We start from the raw sequence: 18,789 nt of genomic DNA, 5'->3' as shown, positions 1-18,789 counted from the left end.
TAAGTTGTAATTTTATGGCTTACGTACGATTTAAATGCACGACCAAAGACAAAATAATATTTTTATTGATCGGTAAAAATATCCGTCTGTCAGTATCTGTCAATACAGCAGCAGCTGACTGATAAGGTATTTTGTTTTTGCTTGTTTATCAATTCATTAAAAATTATAAAAAAATACACAAAATCTTCATTTAACAATTTTATTTTAAATGTAATAAACCAAGTCTATTATACAATGCTTGCCAGGTTTGTGAATTCTTTGCCGACTGGCTTATCGCAGAGAATCACCAAGCTGTACTTTCAAGGTATATTTTTTACATATTTTTCAAAATTTGGTTGACAATGTTTGATTATTCTGACTTTCTGAGTTGTCCATTGTCCATGAAAAAATAGAAAGAGTATCTAAGCATAAAGAAAAATTTAAAATCAGTCAAAAATATGTTATGAAAATAACAATTTTGGCATTGCTTTTCGTAACGTTTTCTTCGATTACAAAAACGGCAGAGATGAAAAAATCGAATAAATTGAAATCACGTAAAGGTTGTTAAATATATTTAATTAAATAAAATATAATTATACAAAAAATATAGTTAACAGATCATGAAACTCATTCAAGTACTTATCACTATGAGATAAGAAATACAATATCATTGTCAATATTAACGCTAGGTTGATAGGCTTTCTCAGTATGTATGTAAAGTAACAATAAAATCATGTAATAAGTCACTACACAGCACACACAATAGGGATTTCATAAATTTCATGGTTGCTATTGTAGTTACACCAATGCATGTAGAGCTAGGTAATTGTTAATTGTGCAAAAGAATTTGAAATCAACATTTACTGAATAATAATTTATACAAATGCTTGGGCTTGTTGTTTATAGCCACTTTGAATTAAGACTATACAATATGCAGACAATAAGAAAAGCTTCAATAGTACCTCAAAATATTTACAACAAAATTAATTTCAGTCCTAGTAAGGAACCAGCGCGAGATGCACAGTTGCATGGAACATCACCAATACAACAACATGGATGTAAAAATATTGCCTGCTCTCAAGGACAACTACATGTACCTACTTGTGGATAGGACAACTAATGAGGCTGCAGTTGTCGATCCAGTGGAGACCAAGACTGTCCTACAGGCTGTTCATGATCATAAACTTAAACTCACCACTGTCTTAACAACACACCATCACTGGTAAGTGAATAAATAATATAAAAACACAACATATTTCCTGGATTTATATAGCTATATTTTCAGATAAATTTCAATTTGGAAATGTGTTCATAAACCTAGCTCGTCACTTTTACCGAGACTAATTATTTCATGACATTTTATAATTATCTTAATTTTGCCCAAGTTCATTTGTTGAGCTTCTGACTATCAAGTATTTAAGCTAAATTGAATTTTAAATGATTTTGTTGCAACACAACTAAAATATTGTTACAGGGATCATGCTGGAGGCAATGAAGAGCTGGCTAAACAAGTTCCAGGGATTGAAGTATATGGTGGTGATGACCGTATTGATGCACTGACTAAAAAAGTGGAGCACAATACAATCTTCAACATAGGGAATTTAATGGTTCAATGCCTGTCCACTCCCTGCCACACAATGGGCCATGTCTGCTATTACGTGACTACTCCTGATGAAGGATCAGATGGTGTTGTGTTTACAGGTATGTTTTACTTTATAATGATAAAAATATATTGTAAAGATTAGTTTTCAAATCAATAAGTAACTTAATAATTGATGACTTTTACAGGAGACACATTGTTCCTGGCTGGCTGTGGACGTTTCTTCGAAGGCAATGCTGAACAGATGTACAATGCATTCGCAATCCTTGGCAGCCTCCCAGATAACACCAAGGTTTACTGCGGCCATGAGTATACTCTGCAAAATCTTAAATTTGCTGCACATGTAGAACCAAGCAACCAGGAAATTTTAAAGAAAATTGCATGGTCAGAACTGAGGCGTGAGGACGGAAAGCCAACGGTTTGTATACATTTTAATTTTTGTTTCATTAGGTATTTATTCATAATATACAGTGAAACCTCGATAAGTGAGACATCAAGGGACCTTCAAATTGGTATCACTTATAGAGGTATTCCACTAACCCAGTGTCTCAAATAACCAGGTATAAATAAACAGTTGTGTCATTTACAGAGGGGTTCCATTAATGGAGGTCAAAATACAGGTTATTTCAGATAAAGAGGTGCTATTCTTAAATGATACAATGTGTTATATGCACATTATAAATGAATAAGAATAAGTAAATCAACAAACAAAACGATGTTGTCTCAGTTACTGAGGTTTATGCATTAAAATTCACTTGTTGTCTCAGTTATAGAGGTAATTATGATGTATGTATTTAACATGAACCAAGTTTTTTTCTTCTCCAGGTGCCATCAACAATTGGTGAGGAGAAGACATACAATCCCTTCATGAGAGTATATGAGGCAGAGATAATGCAGCATGCCGGAGCACAGAATGCTATTCAGGCCATGAAAAATATCCGTTTAGAGAAAGATTCATTCCAATAAAAGAAATATATAATGTAACTTATCTTGCTTGTATACAACTATTCAAACAATGAAAATACCTACTTTGATAATAATAAATATCAGTAGGTGTACTCCAAACTTATTACTCTATTTTTTGCAGTTGAATAGTTGTGTACAATGAATAAAATATTTCGTCTCAACTTTTCGGATTATCGGGGTATATTTAAAGTGCTTTACATTCGTTTTTATTCTTGATTATATACTGACTGTTTGATAAGTTCTCTCACTCTCTCATAGAGAGCAGAAAATATGGTACCAGTAATAAATTTTTGTTATTTTTATTTGTTTTCTTTTTTTGTTTCAAATTGATTATTTAATTTTATCAAATATCCATACAAGAAAAAAGTTTTTTTATCAAGGGTAATGGTAGTAGTGAATTTATCAAAATATTTACAAGAATCTGAATGTATCTTCTCAATTTAATATAGGGTGAATAAGGCCAGCTGTACACGGACGGCTTCAAGCAGTTATAACCGACTGCTTGAAGCCGCGACTGCGCGATGAACTATAGCCATTCATTCGCTGCCGTACACACGACTGCTCGAGCAGTCGCGACCGCTTCAAGCCGTCAAATGCACGATGAAATTCCATCGTGCCGTCGACGGCTCGCAAGCAGTTGCGAGGCATACACGGACTGCTCGAGCCGTTGACTGCTCTAGAGCAGTCGACAGCTCTCCGACTTCCCTCCCCCCGCCCTTTGCGGCCTCGCGGTGTCTGCTGAAAAAATCAAAAGAAAATCAACTGCTCGAGCAGTTGGGTAGCGTGTACACAACTGCTCGAGCAGTCAACGACCGACGGCTCGAGCAGTCGACGCCGACCGCTCGAGCAGTCCGTGTACGGCCGCCCTAAGGATCGAGAGGTGAATGGGTACAGAAGGTTGAATAGATACTATGAAGAATTTCCCTGTACCTATTCACCTCTCTTCTGTCCCTATTCACCTTTTGATCCCTATTCAATCCGTTTTACCATATAAGAATAAATAATAACCAGTTGTATCTTACAAAATACTGTTTAATAGTTAACCTAATCTTAAAGCTGATGATCACAAGAAAATTAAGTGCTACTATTGGCTGGTAATTGTCATTGTTCCTTCTTTATGTAAGCTGACATCTGTTCTGCATACTTTTCCTTTGATCTCTCAAACATTGCTACATACACCTGAAAAATTAATTATAACTTTAAATTATTCTTAAATAAAAGAAAGTACTTTATATTAATTAATGGGACGTCCTGCTTGAATGACAAATGATACGAAATGATATGTTTTGATGCAATGCGATGTGAAAATTGACCTATGTGATTTGGTTCATTGCTTCTTAAATCATAGAGAAGTACAATAAACTTATTATGTAGTGTGGTCAGCTTCACTATGACTATGTGTAAGATAAAATCACATTGTATCACATTGTATTCATTGTTCAAGCAGGACTACCCATAAAAAAATCTCTTTATATCAAAATATTATATAATTATTAAAAATAAATAGTTTATTTTTTTAAGTAAATCTATTTAAAATTATTATAGTGTTAAGGTCTATCTCTTGTCTTGTCAAAAACAACAAAAAATATAATCTTATTCAGTCCTAAAGTATAAGAGTTCCAGTATATTGAAATTAATATTATTCCAGAAAATATGATAATAAATGGATGTATTTTGAATATTCAATAAATCAAATAAATAAAAGGGTAAAACTTACTCTCTTCTCTTCATTATTGAGTGCCCTCCAACGAGAAGCCAGTTGTCTGGTAACCTCCTGCTTTGAAGGTTCGGATCCCAACTCAGAGTTAGCCTCTGCTACAACCAATGGCCGCTGTTCTTGGCAGAATTGGAAGAATGCATTGCAGGGCTTTTTCGGTGCATTTGGATCTCTTTCAGGCTAGAAAATATATTATAAGTCAAAAGTTAGTGATAGAAAGATTACAGTTAGATTTAGTTAGCTACTATTCCAAAAAACTATAAAAAAGTTAGTCAACACATACAACTTGAATGGTTAATGTTATAGTCAAAATATCCTTGAATGTTTACAAAATAATCAATGGTTTACCTTATCTGCTTTACTCTTTCGTTTAGGTCCAGGTTTCTTACCACCAGCAGCATTCTGTTTCTCAATTTGTTTCGACACTGCTTGAGTTTTGCCACCAGCACGAGCTGGTCGCACTATCACCTCAGGTTTCGTCTCAACTTCCAAGCATGCAGTTCTGAACTGATCACCATGTCTGTCTAATCTCTCCACCAATAACTTAATATCTTTCCGGTACCGTTTGGTTATTTTCTTCGCTTCATGTATTCTGTAACATTATAAGACGTTAGCTCATTCACAAAATATCGTTTATCAACAATAATTCAATTCAAAACACGAACCTATTAATAATTCTCTCGTTATCCTGTTGTAGGACCTCACATCGTTCTAGCAGCAACTGGTATTTTCGCCTATAAATCTCCTCTTCGGATGGTAAACTAACCATATCATCAGAGTCGTCAGAAATATTCGAGTTAATCTGTTGGACTGTCATTTTAATTTATTTCACAGCTTCAAAGTTCAACGCGATCAAATTTCTTTTTATTTAGCTGTCGGCTGTCAACTGGTTTTGTTGTCTTGACGTTGGTATCACTGTAAAATACTCTATTACACGAAAAAAAAATATAACAAGATCGAATAATCGAATAAACAATCTTGTAAAAATCTTTAATTTGTTAAACGTTTTTATGTAAATGTACATAAAAAATATAATTTCCAATTTCATAAGTAAAAGAAGATATTAGATGTAATTCTAAACCAAAACCAAATTCAAAAATATTTCAGTTGGTATTTTAATATTTGGATATATGTACAGCTAAATAAATTATATTTTATTGGTACAATCGAATGCTCCCTTTTTCAATGTCCTTAGTACAATCTGTATCCAATAATAAATTTGGATTGCAGTTTGTTGCAACTTTTTTTACCAACATTAAGAACCGGAAATACGCTAATGCCGGGGGTCTGGGGAGCAGGCAGGGCGCGGTAAATTAACGTTCGCGCGAAATGCGATTTTCCTTCGGACTCTGTGTCGATACGACAGCGATTGCGCGCATCGTGATTCGTCCAGATTCCAAAGAAAATTACATCGATCGCTCGTAAACACTGCTGGTGCGAGAGTTACTTTGGTGTGAACAATGCAGTAGTTCTACCATGCATATCAATATTAATTAGGAATATCATGAAACAAAGAGTGCCAGAGTACTTTATTTTAGTTGTTTCAATTAAATATATTGGTGGAAAATGCTGAGTGATGTGTACTTCGTATATTGACGAAAGAAAAAACAAAACACCACAAATGAATCCTCAAAACAGCAATGAGATGGATACCAGTTTTATCAAAGCGAACTATGTTTATTTGTTTCATATTGTTATTTCTATTATATTTATTTTATGCTTTGAATTCTTGTTTAGTTGACGAAAACAAGGTAAGAATGCACCTAAACTATTAGGTAATAAGAAAGTACCTAATTTACTTAATTAATCAGATGCGATTAAAGCGCTAATTTTGAAATTCCTTTTCAGTTTACAATAAAATACATAATATTGAAGCAACACATTACTAAGTACAAGGCAGCCGGGGCACATTTCGCTTCTCTCTTTGGGTTCCACGTGGACGAGAATTATAAATATAGACATTTGAATCAAAACCAGATGCCGGTGAAAAGACTACCTGACGCACTTATTATTGGTGTCAAGAAATGTGGAACTAGAGCTTTACTGGAGTTTTTAAGGTCAGTTTTGAATCTTTTGGTCAAGATAGAGACTTTTGTCGTAACACTGTAAGATACCTACCTAAAAGTAAGGTAAAGTCAAAGCATTTATTTGAATTAATCCTTAATTAAGCACTTTTGAGACGTCAATTGAATTTTCCGTCAGTCTGTCTGTCAGTGAAGGTCAAGTAGATATCTAAGTAGGTCGTAATAGAGTTCCTTGAGATGTGCCTAATGGGGATTCCGATAGTCGTAGGTACTAAGGGAACCGGGCTAACTTTTACAAGTTTACAGGTACCTATAGATAATCGTGTAAACGGTAACTAAGTACTAGGGTGATTTAGGTGAAATAAGACTCGAAGTATCTTTAGTCACTAATCAGCAGCAATATTATAGTCTTAAAATTTAATCACTATGTATTTAAGGATGTCCTCATTACTTCTGTTCATTTAGTAAATATTTTTAAATTACTTTGATAACCTTGTTGTTGCTTCAGATTACATCCCGATGTGCGAGCTGCGGGGTCGGAGGTTCACTTCTTCGATAAATTTTATCACAAAGGCTTTGAATGGTATAGGTAAGATAAAAATTGCATTTAACTCACATATTTATATATGACATCACGCCTTTCGTTCAAAGGTAGGCAAAGTTATACAATTAAATGTAAGTAGGTAACCTACTTTTCAACAGTTGTGTTAATTAGTCCCACCCATGAAAGAGAGGCGAGCCTATTTCCTTAGACCAGATAATATCTATAGACACTTTCAGACCGCGTTACTACAGAGATACAAAAAAAAACAAAATTAGGTAAGTACTTATTACTTTGTCCGCCCCGGGAATCTAAACCAAGACAATTAACTCTCGACGTCAATGCCGCATTTAATTTAGCCCTATTAAAACTTCATAAAAATATTGTTTATTTCCAGGGACAGAATGCCCCCCACTCTTGAAGGTCAGATTACGATGGAGAAGACTCCCTCGTATTGGGTGACGAGGTCAGCTCCAAAGCGTGTGTACGCCATGAATCCTGGCGTAAAGCTGCTGGCGGTAGTCAGGGATCCGGTCACTCGAGCCATCAGTGATTATACGCAGTCAGCTAGGTACCTGAATTGTAATAATCAATGAATTATCTTTAAAGTTACCTAATGTTAAGATTTTTTCGGCCTAGGCCCATTCTTCCCTGTTATCGCCAATCCCCAAAAGGCCGGTAACAGCCTTCTTACTTACCTAGGTACTCCTCTTTGCTAGACAGCAGGCGAGGCATGGACTGCATTGCAGAGCACTGCCATCAAAAAAGGTAGACTGTGGAACAAACATCGGATTTTCAAACCATTTCACCAGTTATGTTTATAATACCCCATTCATGACCGCATGTAGGTACTCCTAGCTATGTATGAGGAGGTAATAATTATCCACTTCTACACAGTAAAAGGCCAACACTCCCTCGTTTCGAAGACTTGGCTCTGGTGAACAGTTCGGTCGGTTGGGGAGGATCACCGTCAGTGGTAGACGCATCATGGCCGCCAGTACGGCTGGGAGTCTACGCGAGGCCACTGCGCCGCTGGCTGCGAAGGTTCCCGAGACAAAGGCTGTTGTTGATCAGTGGAGAGAGATTGGTAGCTGATCCTGCTGCTGAAATGGCTAGAGTGCAGGTATTTTCTTAATACTTTATGAGCAAACTTGAGTATTTATTTAATTTATGTATCATATAAGAAGTTTCTCTATGTTGATTCGTTATCAATGACCACATTCTAAACCACAAGTTACTTGGAGCCAGTACAATATGCTTTCATTTTGCATTCTACTCTTAGATGCTATTTTATCACAAACTGCAAACAATTTTTTTTATATTGAATGTAAGCATGTAGGTACAAATTATTCAGTTATAAAACATTTCTTCTTTCTTTACAGGAATTCTTGGGTCTAAAACGCGTGATAACAGAAAAGCATTTCTATTTCAATTCTACCAAGGGCTTCCCTTGTTTACTGAAGTCTGAAAGTCGGTCTACTCCACACTGCTTAGGCAAGACGAAGGGTCGGAGCCACCCCCACATAGATCCTAGAATTCTAGAAAGACTGAGAGACTTCTACAGGCCGTTCAATGAGAAATTTTACCAGATGGCCGGGATGAACTTCCGATGGCCTTGAAATGTTGTGATTTTGAATTTTTGTTGTATACGGATTGAAGAGAAATATTAATATGTAAGTGGTAAGAATTTGCAAGCTTAGTATTAGGTATTTCACAGGCATAATGCACGAGCAAGAGCATTACCAAAGGCGTAAATTATTAAGGCTTCTTTGAGAATATTGTTTTTCAAACAAGAATTATATTTGGCCTTACAAAAATTAATATTTTATAAGCCCAACAATACCTACCTATTTGTGATTATGCTTACTTATGTAACTTCGTATGTTTATATAAAAATTCGTATAAACATACGTATTTCCTATAATGTGATATTGTTAATTTAATTATAATTAAAAAACACAATACCCTTCCTAATTGTGGCTGAATGTGCCATAAACATGATGTTGATTTTATTTTGTTACTTAATTTAAATTTTATAACAGTGATTGTTTTAAAATATTGCAAGTCAAATTGCATAGTTGTAGAATAAGTTCAAAATTATAAGTAGTTGCTTCTTAGTTCCTAGTTATCATTCCTTACTGATGTGTTCCATTGAATATCATTTTACGGTGATCACTTCATAATTTATACGATTATGAAGTTATATCATTATGTATTGTTAGTAAATATGTTTAATAATTTAGTAATGTAGAGAAAATCAAGAAAAACATAGTTACGTTAATAATGATAACTTGATTTGTAGAAAGTAAATACGAATTTTTATGTTGGTGACGATCATAATATTTCGCATCAAGCTTAAGTCATTTCCATATTTGATCAAGTCTCTTTCAAAACCATAAAAATAAATAAATAAATGTCAATATTAACTTAAAATATTATGCTAACAGGAAACTAAAAACTCACTACATATGTATTATGTATAACAAGATATATCCTATATTTTATTGTACCTGTCTTGCCAGTAATGTGAACTAAAGGTTGTGTAAATCGAACGAATGAGAGATAGGGTAAGCGTAACGTGCCATACAAGTTAGTTAGGAAATTAAAATTATATAGATTAGACACAATTTTGTACTAAATGCTATAGCGATACTCCTCGAATTTTGTTCCTAAATAGTTCTTAGTTATTATGACTTTTAACAAAATGTTATGACAAAATAATATTAATTCAAATATTATATGGCTCACGTAAACTCACGACAGGGTGTGGTAAAGTCGCGCCGCGCACTCAGTTCATGCACATGAGTGCCGGTCTGACTCGAAATTAGTAGATATTTCCTCGAATAGTTATAGTTTGCGTGAGTAACCTATATAATTTTGTTTACTATGATTAACTATACAGTGTGTAAACGGAACGCCCCCATGTTTTCGTGTTATTCCTGCAACAACAGCCTTAAGCAGTTGATTACAATTATTATTATATAAAATAAACATTGTTTTTTTTTTTTATATAATACTCGTTTCTTACCGTCGTCCCTTGTTTCTGGCGTTTGGTAGCGTTCCGTTTACACTCTGTATTATTCTAACAAAAAGACAATGTGTCACTGCGTAGTAGCTTTGGATTTGCTTTCTTCCTTTTGTAATACTTATATTCAGCTATGAGGAGTATAAATAATAATATAGTTAAATAAAGCGACATTGTATTAAGAATATTTGCACTGAGCCCTCCAAATCACTTGTGCCATGTAGCTGCTTACTAGGGTAGATAGCTAATATAATAATATAAGGCTGTTTTAAACGTTATTTAAATAAAATACACATATTGCAATTAAATGATGTTTTACTTTGAATAAATTAGGTACATCCTTTACATTGTTTGAATTTAATGAAAGTCCAAGTAGTTCCACTTTGCCTTATCACATCTACCCTGCTGTAGCCAAAGAGACTTATGCCCGAATACTCAAACGCTACTCAATTTTAAGACGCTCTCAAATGTAGTACTGTCACTATCAATTCTTTGTAAAATGACAGAGATAGCACGATATTTAAGTACAACCTAAAATTGTGTAGTGTTTGAGTATTCGGGCGTGAGTATTTTAGTGGGGCTCCGATATTAATCCCGATAAATTACATATTGCAGATTAAAGTACCATAAACATAGTAATCTGATCAAATACAATATTTACGTGAAAACTAGTTTTTGATACTGGTTTTGGAGTGCGAGTAAAAGTAGAAAATAGATTAGATTAGATTTTTTTGTCAACTCAAGTTACAGAACATAGGAGCATTAGTTCGGTTCTATTAAACCCTGTAGCTTAGAATAGGAGCGAAACAAAGTCAAAAGAAAGAAAAGTTGAGTTTATAGCGGTGTACAGTGGGGCTCCGTTGTCTAGACTTCATTCATGTTTGATTTCATTGAAATTTGAACCCTTAGTATAAGTTTGCTTTACTTTGAACGAAACCTACACGAAAGCGCGTTCGATGTTATGATTGGCCGGTGCGAATGGACCAACCAATCATAGTACTGAACGCACTCTCATTTCGATCTCGTACTGGACCATCAGACCTAGTGGAACTACTCGACACCAACCTTTGTTCTTGTATTAAACATATTTCATCATCAACACTAATAGATTGTTATTAGTTACTATAAAATTAGAGCTTTGACATGATTAAAAAAAACATTACAGAAACATGTAACAAGTCACACTTCTTACATTCAGTTTTAGTTTATTTTAAATTCAACCATGTTTGGTATGGATCAAGTAAGTTAAATACTCTTTAAAATATTTTGGAGTTTTACACAAAAAAGTTTAATGAAGTCTTTACGAGAAACTGCTACACATTTTTATGGAAGCATAAACGTTAAGAAAAGCAATCACATTATGATACAATTTATATGAATATTTTAGTTTACATTTGTACAAAATATTATTATTATTATACAACTTACTGCTAAGCTTATACTAAGTCATTGCTTGGAACATAGATGGGCAAGTCTATAGGATTGAGTTGTATGTAGGAGACCGATCCTAGGCCAACTATTGCAAATACGATTGGTACTTCGTCCTTGTATTTTGAATGTAGGGCCATCACATGCGACGCTGATGGGACTCCTGCCGATTCTCTGAAACGGACAATATTATGGAAAATTTAAAAGGGTACTAATGGTAAGATGGTTTGTGCATTTTTAAACGTTGCCCCAATAGATTTTTTAAACCCAGGCCCAAAACTACAATTTGTGGGTCACACAAAACGTTGTTTCGTGCGGGATTCAAACTCGTTACACCTTGCACAACAGCCGGTTGTCACCAGTCACCGCACCAAACGTGGAGTCAAAATATTGAGTATTTGTAAACTAAACAAAAGGAAGCAAATGTTTGCAAAGGTCATGGTAGAAGGCGCCCTGCATTTTTTGCCTATACTCATGAGACAAAGGTATCTCACCTTTATCTGGGGGCACGGTAGTGCCCCCCCCAAGTCGAGCATATATATATATTATATTATGTATGTAAAAAGTCATAAATGTACAAAAAGGGACACTTACTCTAAACAAACAATCCTAAAATGTGGCTTTGGTGGTTTCCTTTTCCTATAATTCTGTACATCTCTATTGTATACGTCGAAATCCACTTGCAGACTAGTTTCACAATCTGTGTCTCGATTATTTTCTATAATTCTTAGCTTTTCTAGTGCTTTCGACATATCGGTACTGTCCTCAAAATCTATTAAAGGTTTCAAACCCGTATTTACATCTGATTCGGCTAATAATCGTTCCCGCTCGTTATTGATTGCAATATTAGTTTCTTCTAAATACTTAAGAAAGGATATTTTGGCCTCTAGCCAGTTGGAATATTGACCAAATTGGTCTTTCATAAATTCTTGTAAGTATTGCTCTTTGCTGTTAATTAAAAGGCGCGTGTTCATATCGAATTTAGATACAATTTCAGCTCTTCCAAAATCGTCTTCTTTTGGCAGCCATTTTTCATTAAACGTTTTAAGTATATGTTCACTATATTTGTTATTTTCTTCTTTTCCAGACTCTGGTAAACTAATTTCGAAGCTATGTTCAGCCTGACTAGTGCTTGGGCCATTAAGGGCTGCTAACTTCTCAGTGCGCCGTTTTAAAATATTAAACGGATTTCTTAATTTCTTCCTTTTCGGTGCTGGTGCTTTTTCAACCACACATTCAGATTCTGAACTAGAATCAAGCGTTATACATTTCCTATCAATGATTTCATAATTATTACTGTCTAAGTAAATATCTGCTTTGTAAGATTGATTGAATGTTTTGATCGCTTTGGATAATGCTCGCCTGTGGGAAGCTGTTGCTTTGTTCTTTGATTCCAGATCTCTCAGTCTCAAAGCTAATTGTTTCAGTCTGTACAGATTCTCATCAAACTTGTCATCTCCATCATCTAATCTTGGTTTTTTACTTTTTGATTCTTCATCATCATCTAACTCTATTGTTTCAACAATTTTCTCATCATTGATGACATCAAAATTTTCACTCAATCGTAATCTAGCTTTGTATCTCATGTTGTAAGAGTGTAGAATGTTGTGTAGCTCTTCAAGTTTCCGCATGTCCGTGATACCAGAGATGAGACTTTGCTTTAGCCGAACAGCTGCATTCCTTATAGCTTGGAAGTGCGCCATGTTAGCGAGTCTACCGCGTTTCCTTGCGTTACTTACATGAGGGATAAAATCAAAAGTTCTCGAGAAAGGAGGTGGCCTCTGATTATATTGAAAACGTGCTTGGAAAAACATTAATTGGTAAAAGTTGATGTTATTTTGCGGGCGCCAGAAACCGTAAGGTCTGAATTGATACCTGGGGAAACGCATGTTGGGGTAAAATTGCTGATTATGAGATAGTTCGGTTCCAGAGGCGCTTCTAATGCGCCTTATATTCCTTCCATTGACTTCGTCGGAACTTGAATAAGAAGCGTCTGATGACGCGGAACGTCGTGATCTCGCTTTTATATTCTGCATATCCAGTACGTAATTTTCTTTATTTACAAATACATTTTTCGGGATGAACTTTTGATCAGGGACATTGATGGCAAACACGCGTTGTTTGGATAGGTCAGGAATATTCTCGAAATATGTTTGTATACTTCCTGAGTTGCTAGGCTTCATTTGCCTTTTGCTCATTTTGTCTATTTTGCTCACGTAAACTGAATTGTTTTGTTGCAAGTAATTAGTATCCCCTAGGCCTGTGTTCTTTGATACATTTTCTTTAATATCATCTTTATTTTTACCTGTTCCTGAAATAAAACCAATTTTACTTCTATTAATCGGAAATTATTATCTGAATCGAAACGAAATATATATTTTTTTGTTAATTATAAAATTAAAAGAAATGTATGCAGTTGCAATTTGAAATCAAAAGTTTGTTAATAGAAACATCAAACTTATTAACAGAGTTGTAATATACCATACTGATTATGATATAAGCAATTACAATAAATTATTTAAATTAAAAAATACTTACCAAGATCCACTAATACATTGGAAGTTCCTGCACTATTTTTTACTTGAACCGGCGAAGTATCTTCATTGATTTTATCATCACTGATTTCAATTTTATCATCACTGATTTCAATTTTATCATCACTGATTTCAATTTTTTCGTCGCTGATTTCAATTTTTTCATCGCTGATTTCAATTTTTTCATCGCTGATTTCCATTACAACAATTCCTAGAATAAATTCGAGTACATTTTAATATACATTTCTCTCATTATTGTTCCAAATTTGCTTTTTGGCTGTGAAAATATTTACAGGTCAAAGTAATATAGAATAAGTAATAAGAGAACACGTACCAGAATCAGTAGCAGTAACATGTTCAGTAGAAACTTCCATTCTATTTATGTTGGTATCACTTGAAGAAGAAACCTCTTCATTAGGTTCAGTCCTTACATTTGCAGTCTTTGTTACTTCATCGTCTACATCCATTTTATTAGGAGATTCTTTTTCTACTACTGTTTCGCTTATAGCATTACATTTCTCAGTACTATCTTCACTAACTACAGGATTATTACTTATTTCAACAACCTTATTACTTACTTCACCACTATTCACTTTTGTTAATTTAGTTTCTGTAGACATGTTAGCATCTTTGGGAACAACAGTTTTAATTTCTGTATTTACTGTTAAACTATTTGGAACACTATCTAATGTATCAACATTATCTGATTCTATTGCTTTATTAGTTCCTAAAGAATCAACATTTTTAGTGTTATCATCAACTGTTTTAATATCTTTATTTTCAGAATTGCTAGTATCTTCTGACATACTATCATTGGTAGATTGTGAATCTTCAAGTTGACTAGTGGTTGTTGCATTACCATGATCCCTTACTTTATTAACTTCTTGGGGAGTTTCATCATTCCATTTAGGACCTACATGTCTGAATACTTTGTAGCCTACCCTACTGAGTGATGCATACACCTGATATTGTATCCTATTTGTTGAATCAAGTAATAAAGAATATGCTTTTTGTAGTGATACTGTGACTTCATTGTGCTTTAGTTGTAGACAGTTCTGTAAAGAGAGTTATAGTAATAATGATTAGAAACTAGATAGAAATATTTTTTGACAAAAAGAAATGCCAAAAAGACATATCTAGTTTACTACAAAGCCCTGGATACACTAGGGGACAAATGTATATTATATTAAATGAAAATAAAATAAGTACTGACATTATCCCTATCACCAATTTTTTTAATACATGGTTGTGAGTTTTAGCTTAGAGAACTAAAGTACATATAGAGAAATAAAACTAAAACTTACAGTTTCCATTAAGAACAGTGTTTCCTCAGGGTTAAGAAACAAAGTTTTGCCAACATTATGACCTAAGTACTGCCAGTGTCCACCACTCTTCTGTGTGACTTCAGCAAGCTTCAGATCATCTCGCCAAATTGCATGGCTCAGGACTCCGCTGGAATTATAAAACATAATTTACTTAATACATATGTATAAATAATAACAGGTATTGTTTTGGCAGGTTATTATGCTTCTAATATAATTGCTAACTGTTCTAAAATATTTTTTTTTTTTATATTTGATGGGTTGACGTTTGGCCACTATCTCGCCTGGTGGTAAGTTATGATGCAGTCTATGATGGAGCACTATACTATAATATGGAAAGGAATGAAAATGTAAGTTGCCAATAATTTTATTTGAACAATAGTTTGACTTTCTTGATTGATAGCCTTGTATAAATGTGTGACTGCATGGCAACAAACCCCTGTAACTACCGTTATAAGCTGGTGAATGTTTCTCGAAGGGTAGAAATTAAAAAACACATACCATTTCTCAATCCTCTCAACTTCAATCAAATACTTCCTAGCTTCCAAGGCAGCTTGTATTTGTTTCTGCTCCAACCAGGAGCCATTGGGTGCAACATCTTTCAACCCTATTTCAGGCAGGGAAGCTTCTATTTTAGTAATACCTTTCGCTACTAAAGCTGCTCCCCTGAAAATAAAATTAATCTAATAAGAATATTTTTTTATATGTACACAATATTAGAAGACAAGACAAGGGGGCTAATAATATAAGGGGTGTTAAGTTGTTTATGCTTGCCTCTGTAATCCCATCACAGATTAAGAGATGTAACATTGTGTTAAGTAAAAAAAAAACAAAGTGGTTTCGAAGATAGAGGTTAAATTCCAGTGCAAAAGGATTAAACAATCTTAATGCCATTTTTTTAATAAAAGCTTTTTGTTGCGTTTCTTACATTTTTATAATAATTCTTTTTGAAATAGTTTTTAGTCTTGAGTTCCATATCAAGTACCTAATATATTAAAATAATTTTAGTTTAATTATGTAGGTATGGTTTATCAACATAATATTTATGTAACTTTGACAAATAAAATTAGTTAGTCTCAGTAATACAGTGAGCACCGGTTTATGCAGACTAATTGTTGTCACAGAATACTTACAGATAAATCTAGATAATTTTGTGTATGAAGAAAAACAATATAAGTATGTGTTAATAACTCTAATATGATAAGGTATCATGACGGTTCTGGCAGAGACATGTTTATGTGGAAAACTACTTAACATTAATTACATTTTACAACTACAATGAGGGATTAATAACCAAATTATTACAGTTTTTGGAAGTGTTCAATTACATAGGTAGGTAGTAAGTATACTGTTACACATTAAATATCAAGAAAAATGCGGCTGATTGCAAACGTTACAAGAAATTGTTTAACATTCATAAACTTGTTGTATCGTTCTAAAATAAAATCGAACATTATTTTTCAGAACTATTTATGTTCTTCAAGAGGTAAACCGCAATAAGGAAAAAGCAATGAATACAGAAAAAAATGTTTCAAAAATAATTTACTTACGACAGTACTCTAGTATTCTCCATTATTTATTTATACAAGGTTCATGACTTAGCTTTTCATATAATTTTATAAACGAAAACAAAACTCCGAACCCAATAATCTTGTGGCAGATTCTTTTGACACTTTTGTTTGACGGTGGTTTGACGTTTCATTTCATGTTTCGTGCCAAAAAATATGTATTATAGTGTAGTTTAGCATATCTTTTATTCAAGAAGTAAAGTCATCATAGAGAAAAACCATAGTTATGAAAGAGACAGAGAATTTGGTCATGTCAATTATCAGCACAGTAGAGGACGAAACGTTTCGTTTGACTTGACATTTCAGATAGTATTACCAAGTCACTAAACCAGAAAATACAAATATTTAAATGTATAATTTGGTAATCCATAAAAAACTCGGTCACCAGTTTACATCAGAGTCAACATAAGAAACTTAAAAAAAAATAACAATATTTCAGTTACTGCACGATCTTTATTAAGTTTTGTTAAACACAATATCATTTATAGGACATTATTTTCAACGTCCATGTATTGTATGGGACTCGGAGGTTTGAACGTTTCTTTGATGTACTCGATAGATGGCAGTAGTTGTAGCTTGTTTTATTTTCGGTTTCAAAGTTTCAAAAATTATTAACAACAATGTCGAAAAGAAGTTTTGATATGTTATATTGTAATGTTGATCGCTAAACTGTCATTTTTGATGCAATAAAATTGGAATGTTATCTCTTAAGGTCGGTACTTTATTTCACTCCTACTAATTTAAAGAATTTATAGAACATAACTATTTCTTTTATGTTTGTCAAATGTAGTTCAAAGTTACTTCATTATAATTATTGGTATTGCAACAATTTATGTCTTTAAAATCAATACAATCAAATTTATCTAAAATCTATGTAAAGTGAACCAACGCAATGAACAATTCAATTGAAAGCTGTTCACACTAATAAAAACGAAATGTTGATGGTGGACTCAATTATTAGCGGAGCAAAATATCATAGCTCGAATAAAATGTATTATGTATCTGCATTGGTGCAACCGGCCATCGCATCGTCGCGACATTGGCTGACTGCAAAAACAATTAACTAGAACAACACCATCAAAAAATGTACGGTGCGACAACCCCACTCGTAGAGTCAAGTTCGCTGACTTTTTAATTTAGTTGGATAACAACAACACAACCGTAGCGTAAGCTACAAAGTTGTAGACTCGCGTAGTAGCTACGTTGTAACGTAGCACGTTTGTAGCATGCCTAACGCGTATCGATTAGTCTCCCGGAATTACCCGACGACAGGCGAACGTACCCGAATACTTCCGACTTCACCCGAGATCTACGTCCATACATAGCGGAAGTAATGAAATGTACAGAAAGATATGAACCGGAAAAATTGTCGCTTTCTTTTTCTTCACGTCGCGTCTTATCCGGATCCCTAAAAAGGCTTCCTTTGTCGGTTTTCCCTTTCAGCGCATTTTGCCTTCGGGCTGTAACGAATGGATGTTTATATCAAAGATGACAGACGACAGACGACCATGCATTTAAATTCCAAGCTATTACCATTTTTGAATATTGAAAAATATTATTAGATAACATAAAATTAGACATCCTAATTTCAGAAATAGGACCAAGTCTTATTTTAAAGTACCTTAATAAAATTAAAAATTCTCCTCATACTTGTCACAAAGACTTCCTACTATAACAGAGAAAGCTACCCAAGTTCTTTAATGGAAAAGCGTCATTAAAGTTGTAGTTAATTGGCTGTATGGTGAGAGCCTAGTCGGGATGTCGCCGGGAAGTTCCCGTCGCGTTACGACCGCAGTCGGCGAGGGCTGGAGGCGATTTAACGTATTGTAATGTGAGTTTATACGACATGCCTCCCCCTCGGCCCCGACGCCTTGCAGCTAATGCCATAGCTCAATGATAGTCGCCAGTTCACGCAAGCTGAGCCCAAGCTAGCATCGATTCAAAGAATTTAAAATTTGAACTTTCAATATTCGAATAGAAACCAAACCTTCTGTTTACAGACGATCGAAGGGCGGGGAGGAGGTGGCGCACCCCAAATACATACCATGTTATTTATGGTATATTTTGACGTGCTCGCTCGCAGCT

At 34.2% G+C, this 18,789-nt stretch overlaps 4 protein-coding genes across 7 annotated transcripts; 2 read left to right on the top strand and 2 right to left on the bottom strand.

Annotated features, from left to right (window-relative positions):
* Positions 1–22: 22 nt before the first annotated feature.
* Positions 23–2,847, top strand: LOC118264309 (hydroxyacylglutathione hydrolase, mitochondrial). 4 transcript variants are annotated; one of them, XM_050704733.1, is made up of 6 exons: positions 48–126; positions 246–304; positions 973–1,201; positions 1,454–1,680; positions 1,768–1,997; positions 2,405–2,847. In XM_050704733.1, the coding sequence occupies exons 3-6, from the start codon at positions 996–998 to the stop codon at positions 2,543–2,545; spliced, it is 804 nt and encodes a 267-aa protein (XP_050560690.1). In that variant the 5' UTR covers positions 48–126; positions 246–304; positions 973–995; the 3' UTR covers positions 2,546–2,847. The 4 variants fall into 4 exon arrangements, with proteins under 4 accessions (XP_050560691.1, XP_050560690.1, XP_050560689.1 ...); XM_050704734.1 differs by lacking the exon at positions 246–304 and having other exon boundaries at positions 23–126; XM_050704732.1 differs by having other exon boundaries at positions 101–304.
* Positions 2,848–3,556: 709 nt separating this feature from the next.
* On the bottom strand, positions 3,557–5,160 carry LOC118264310 (uncharacterized). Its single transcript, XM_035576782.2, has 4 exons — positions 4,928–5,160; positions 4,611–4,854; positions 4,263–4,442; positions 3,557–3,724 (listed from the first exon to the last, which is right to left on the bottom strand). The coding sequence occupies exons 1-4, from the start codon at positions 5,077–5,079 to the stop codon at positions 3,647–3,649; spliced, it is 654 nt and encodes a 217-aa protein (XP_035432675.1). The 5' UTR covers positions 5,080–5,160; the 3' UTR covers positions 3,557–3,646.
* Positions 5,161–5,574: 414 nt separating this feature from the next.
* Positions 5,575–10,160, top strand: LOC118264295 (heparan sulfate glucosamine 3-O-sulfotransferase 3A1). The gene is made up of 6 exons (XM_035576762.2): positions 5,575–6,013; positions 6,111–6,319; positions 6,795–6,875; positions 7,225–7,398; positions 7,725–7,950; positions 8,210–10,160. Exons 1-6 carry the CDS (start codon positions 5,903–5,905, stop codon positions 8,444–8,446), a joined length of 1,038 nt encoding a protein of 345 aa, XP_035432655.1. The 5' UTR covers positions 5,575–5,902; the 3' UTR covers positions 8,447–10,160.
* LOC118264294 (uncharacterized) lies at positions 10,150–16,833 on the bottom strand. Its single transcript, XM_035576761.2, has 7 exons — positions 16,687–16,833; positions 15,638–15,802; positions 15,119–15,266; positions 14,149–14,869; positions 13,819–14,025; positions 11,875–13,591; positions 10,150–11,454 (listed from the first exon to the last, which is right to left on the bottom strand). Exons 1-7 carry the CDS (start codon positions 16,707–16,709, stop codon positions 11,289–11,291), a joined length of 3,147 nt encoding a protein of 1,048 aa, XP_035432654.2. The 5' UTR covers positions 16,710–16,833; the 3' UTR covers positions 10,150–11,288.
* Between the last annotated feature and the right edge of the window lie 1,956 nt (positions 16,834–18,789).

Source organism: Spodoptera frugiperda, chromosome 26 (genome assembly GCF_023101765.2).
Source record: "Spodoptera frugiperda isolate SF20-4 chromosome 26, AGI-APGP_CSIRO_Sfru_2.0, whole genome shotgun sequence".
Lineage (NCBI taxonomy): Eukaryota > Metazoa > Arthropoda > Insecta > Lepidoptera > Noctuidae > Spodoptera > Spodoptera frugiperda.
This window is presented reverse-complemented; position numbering and strand designations above follow the sequence as displayed.

Bases quoted from the DNA above. Each gene is read 5' to 3' on its own strand.
- LOC118264295 (XM_035576762.2), top strand. From the start codon at position 5,903: ATGAGATGGATACCAGTTTTATCAAAGCGAACTATGTTTATTTGTTTC. The intron at 6,320-6,794 runs GTCAGTTTTGAA...TTGTTGCTTCAG, and splicing joins GCTTTACTGGAGTTTTTAAG to ATTACATCCCGATGTGCGAG. The intron at 6,876-7,224 runs GTAAGATAAAAA...GTTTATTTCCAG, and splicing joins AAAGGCTTTGAATGGTATAG to GGACAGAATGCCCCCCACTC.
- LOC118264310 (XM_035576782.2), bottom strand. From the start codon at position 5,079: ATGACAGTCCAACAGATTAACTCGAATATTTCTGACGACTCTGATGAT. The intron at 4,855-4,927 runs GTTCGTGTTTTG...ATAATGTTACAG, and splicing joins AACGAGAGAATTATTAATAG to AATACATGAAGCGAAGAAAA. The intron at 3,725-4,262 runs GTAAGTTTTACC...TTAATTTTTCAG, and splicing joins TCAATAATGAAGAGAAGAGA to GTGTATGTAGCAATGTTTGA.
- LOC118264294 (XM_035576761.2), bottom strand. From the start codon at position 16,709: ATGGAGAATACTAGAGTACTGTC. The intron at 15,267-15,637 runs GTATGTGTTTTT...TTATAATTCCAG, and splicing joins GTTGAGAGGATTGAGAAATG to CGGAGTCCTGAGCCATGCAA. The intron at 14,870-15,118 runs GTAAGTTTTAGT...CTCTCTTTACAG, and splicing joins CACTGTTCTTAATGGAAACT to AACTGTCTACAACTAAAGCA.
- LOC118264309 (XM_050704731.1), top strand. From the start codon at position 443: ATGAAAATAACAATTTTGGCATTGCTTTTCGTAACGTTTTCTTCGATT. The intron at 540-972 runs GTTGTTAAATAT...AATTAATTTCAG, and splicing joins TAAATTGAAATCACGTAAAG to TCCTAGTAAGGAACCAGCGC. The intron at 1,998-2,404 runs GTTTGTATACAT...TTTCTTCTCCAG, and splicing joins GTGAGGACGGAAAGCCAACG to GTGCCATCAACAATTGGTGA.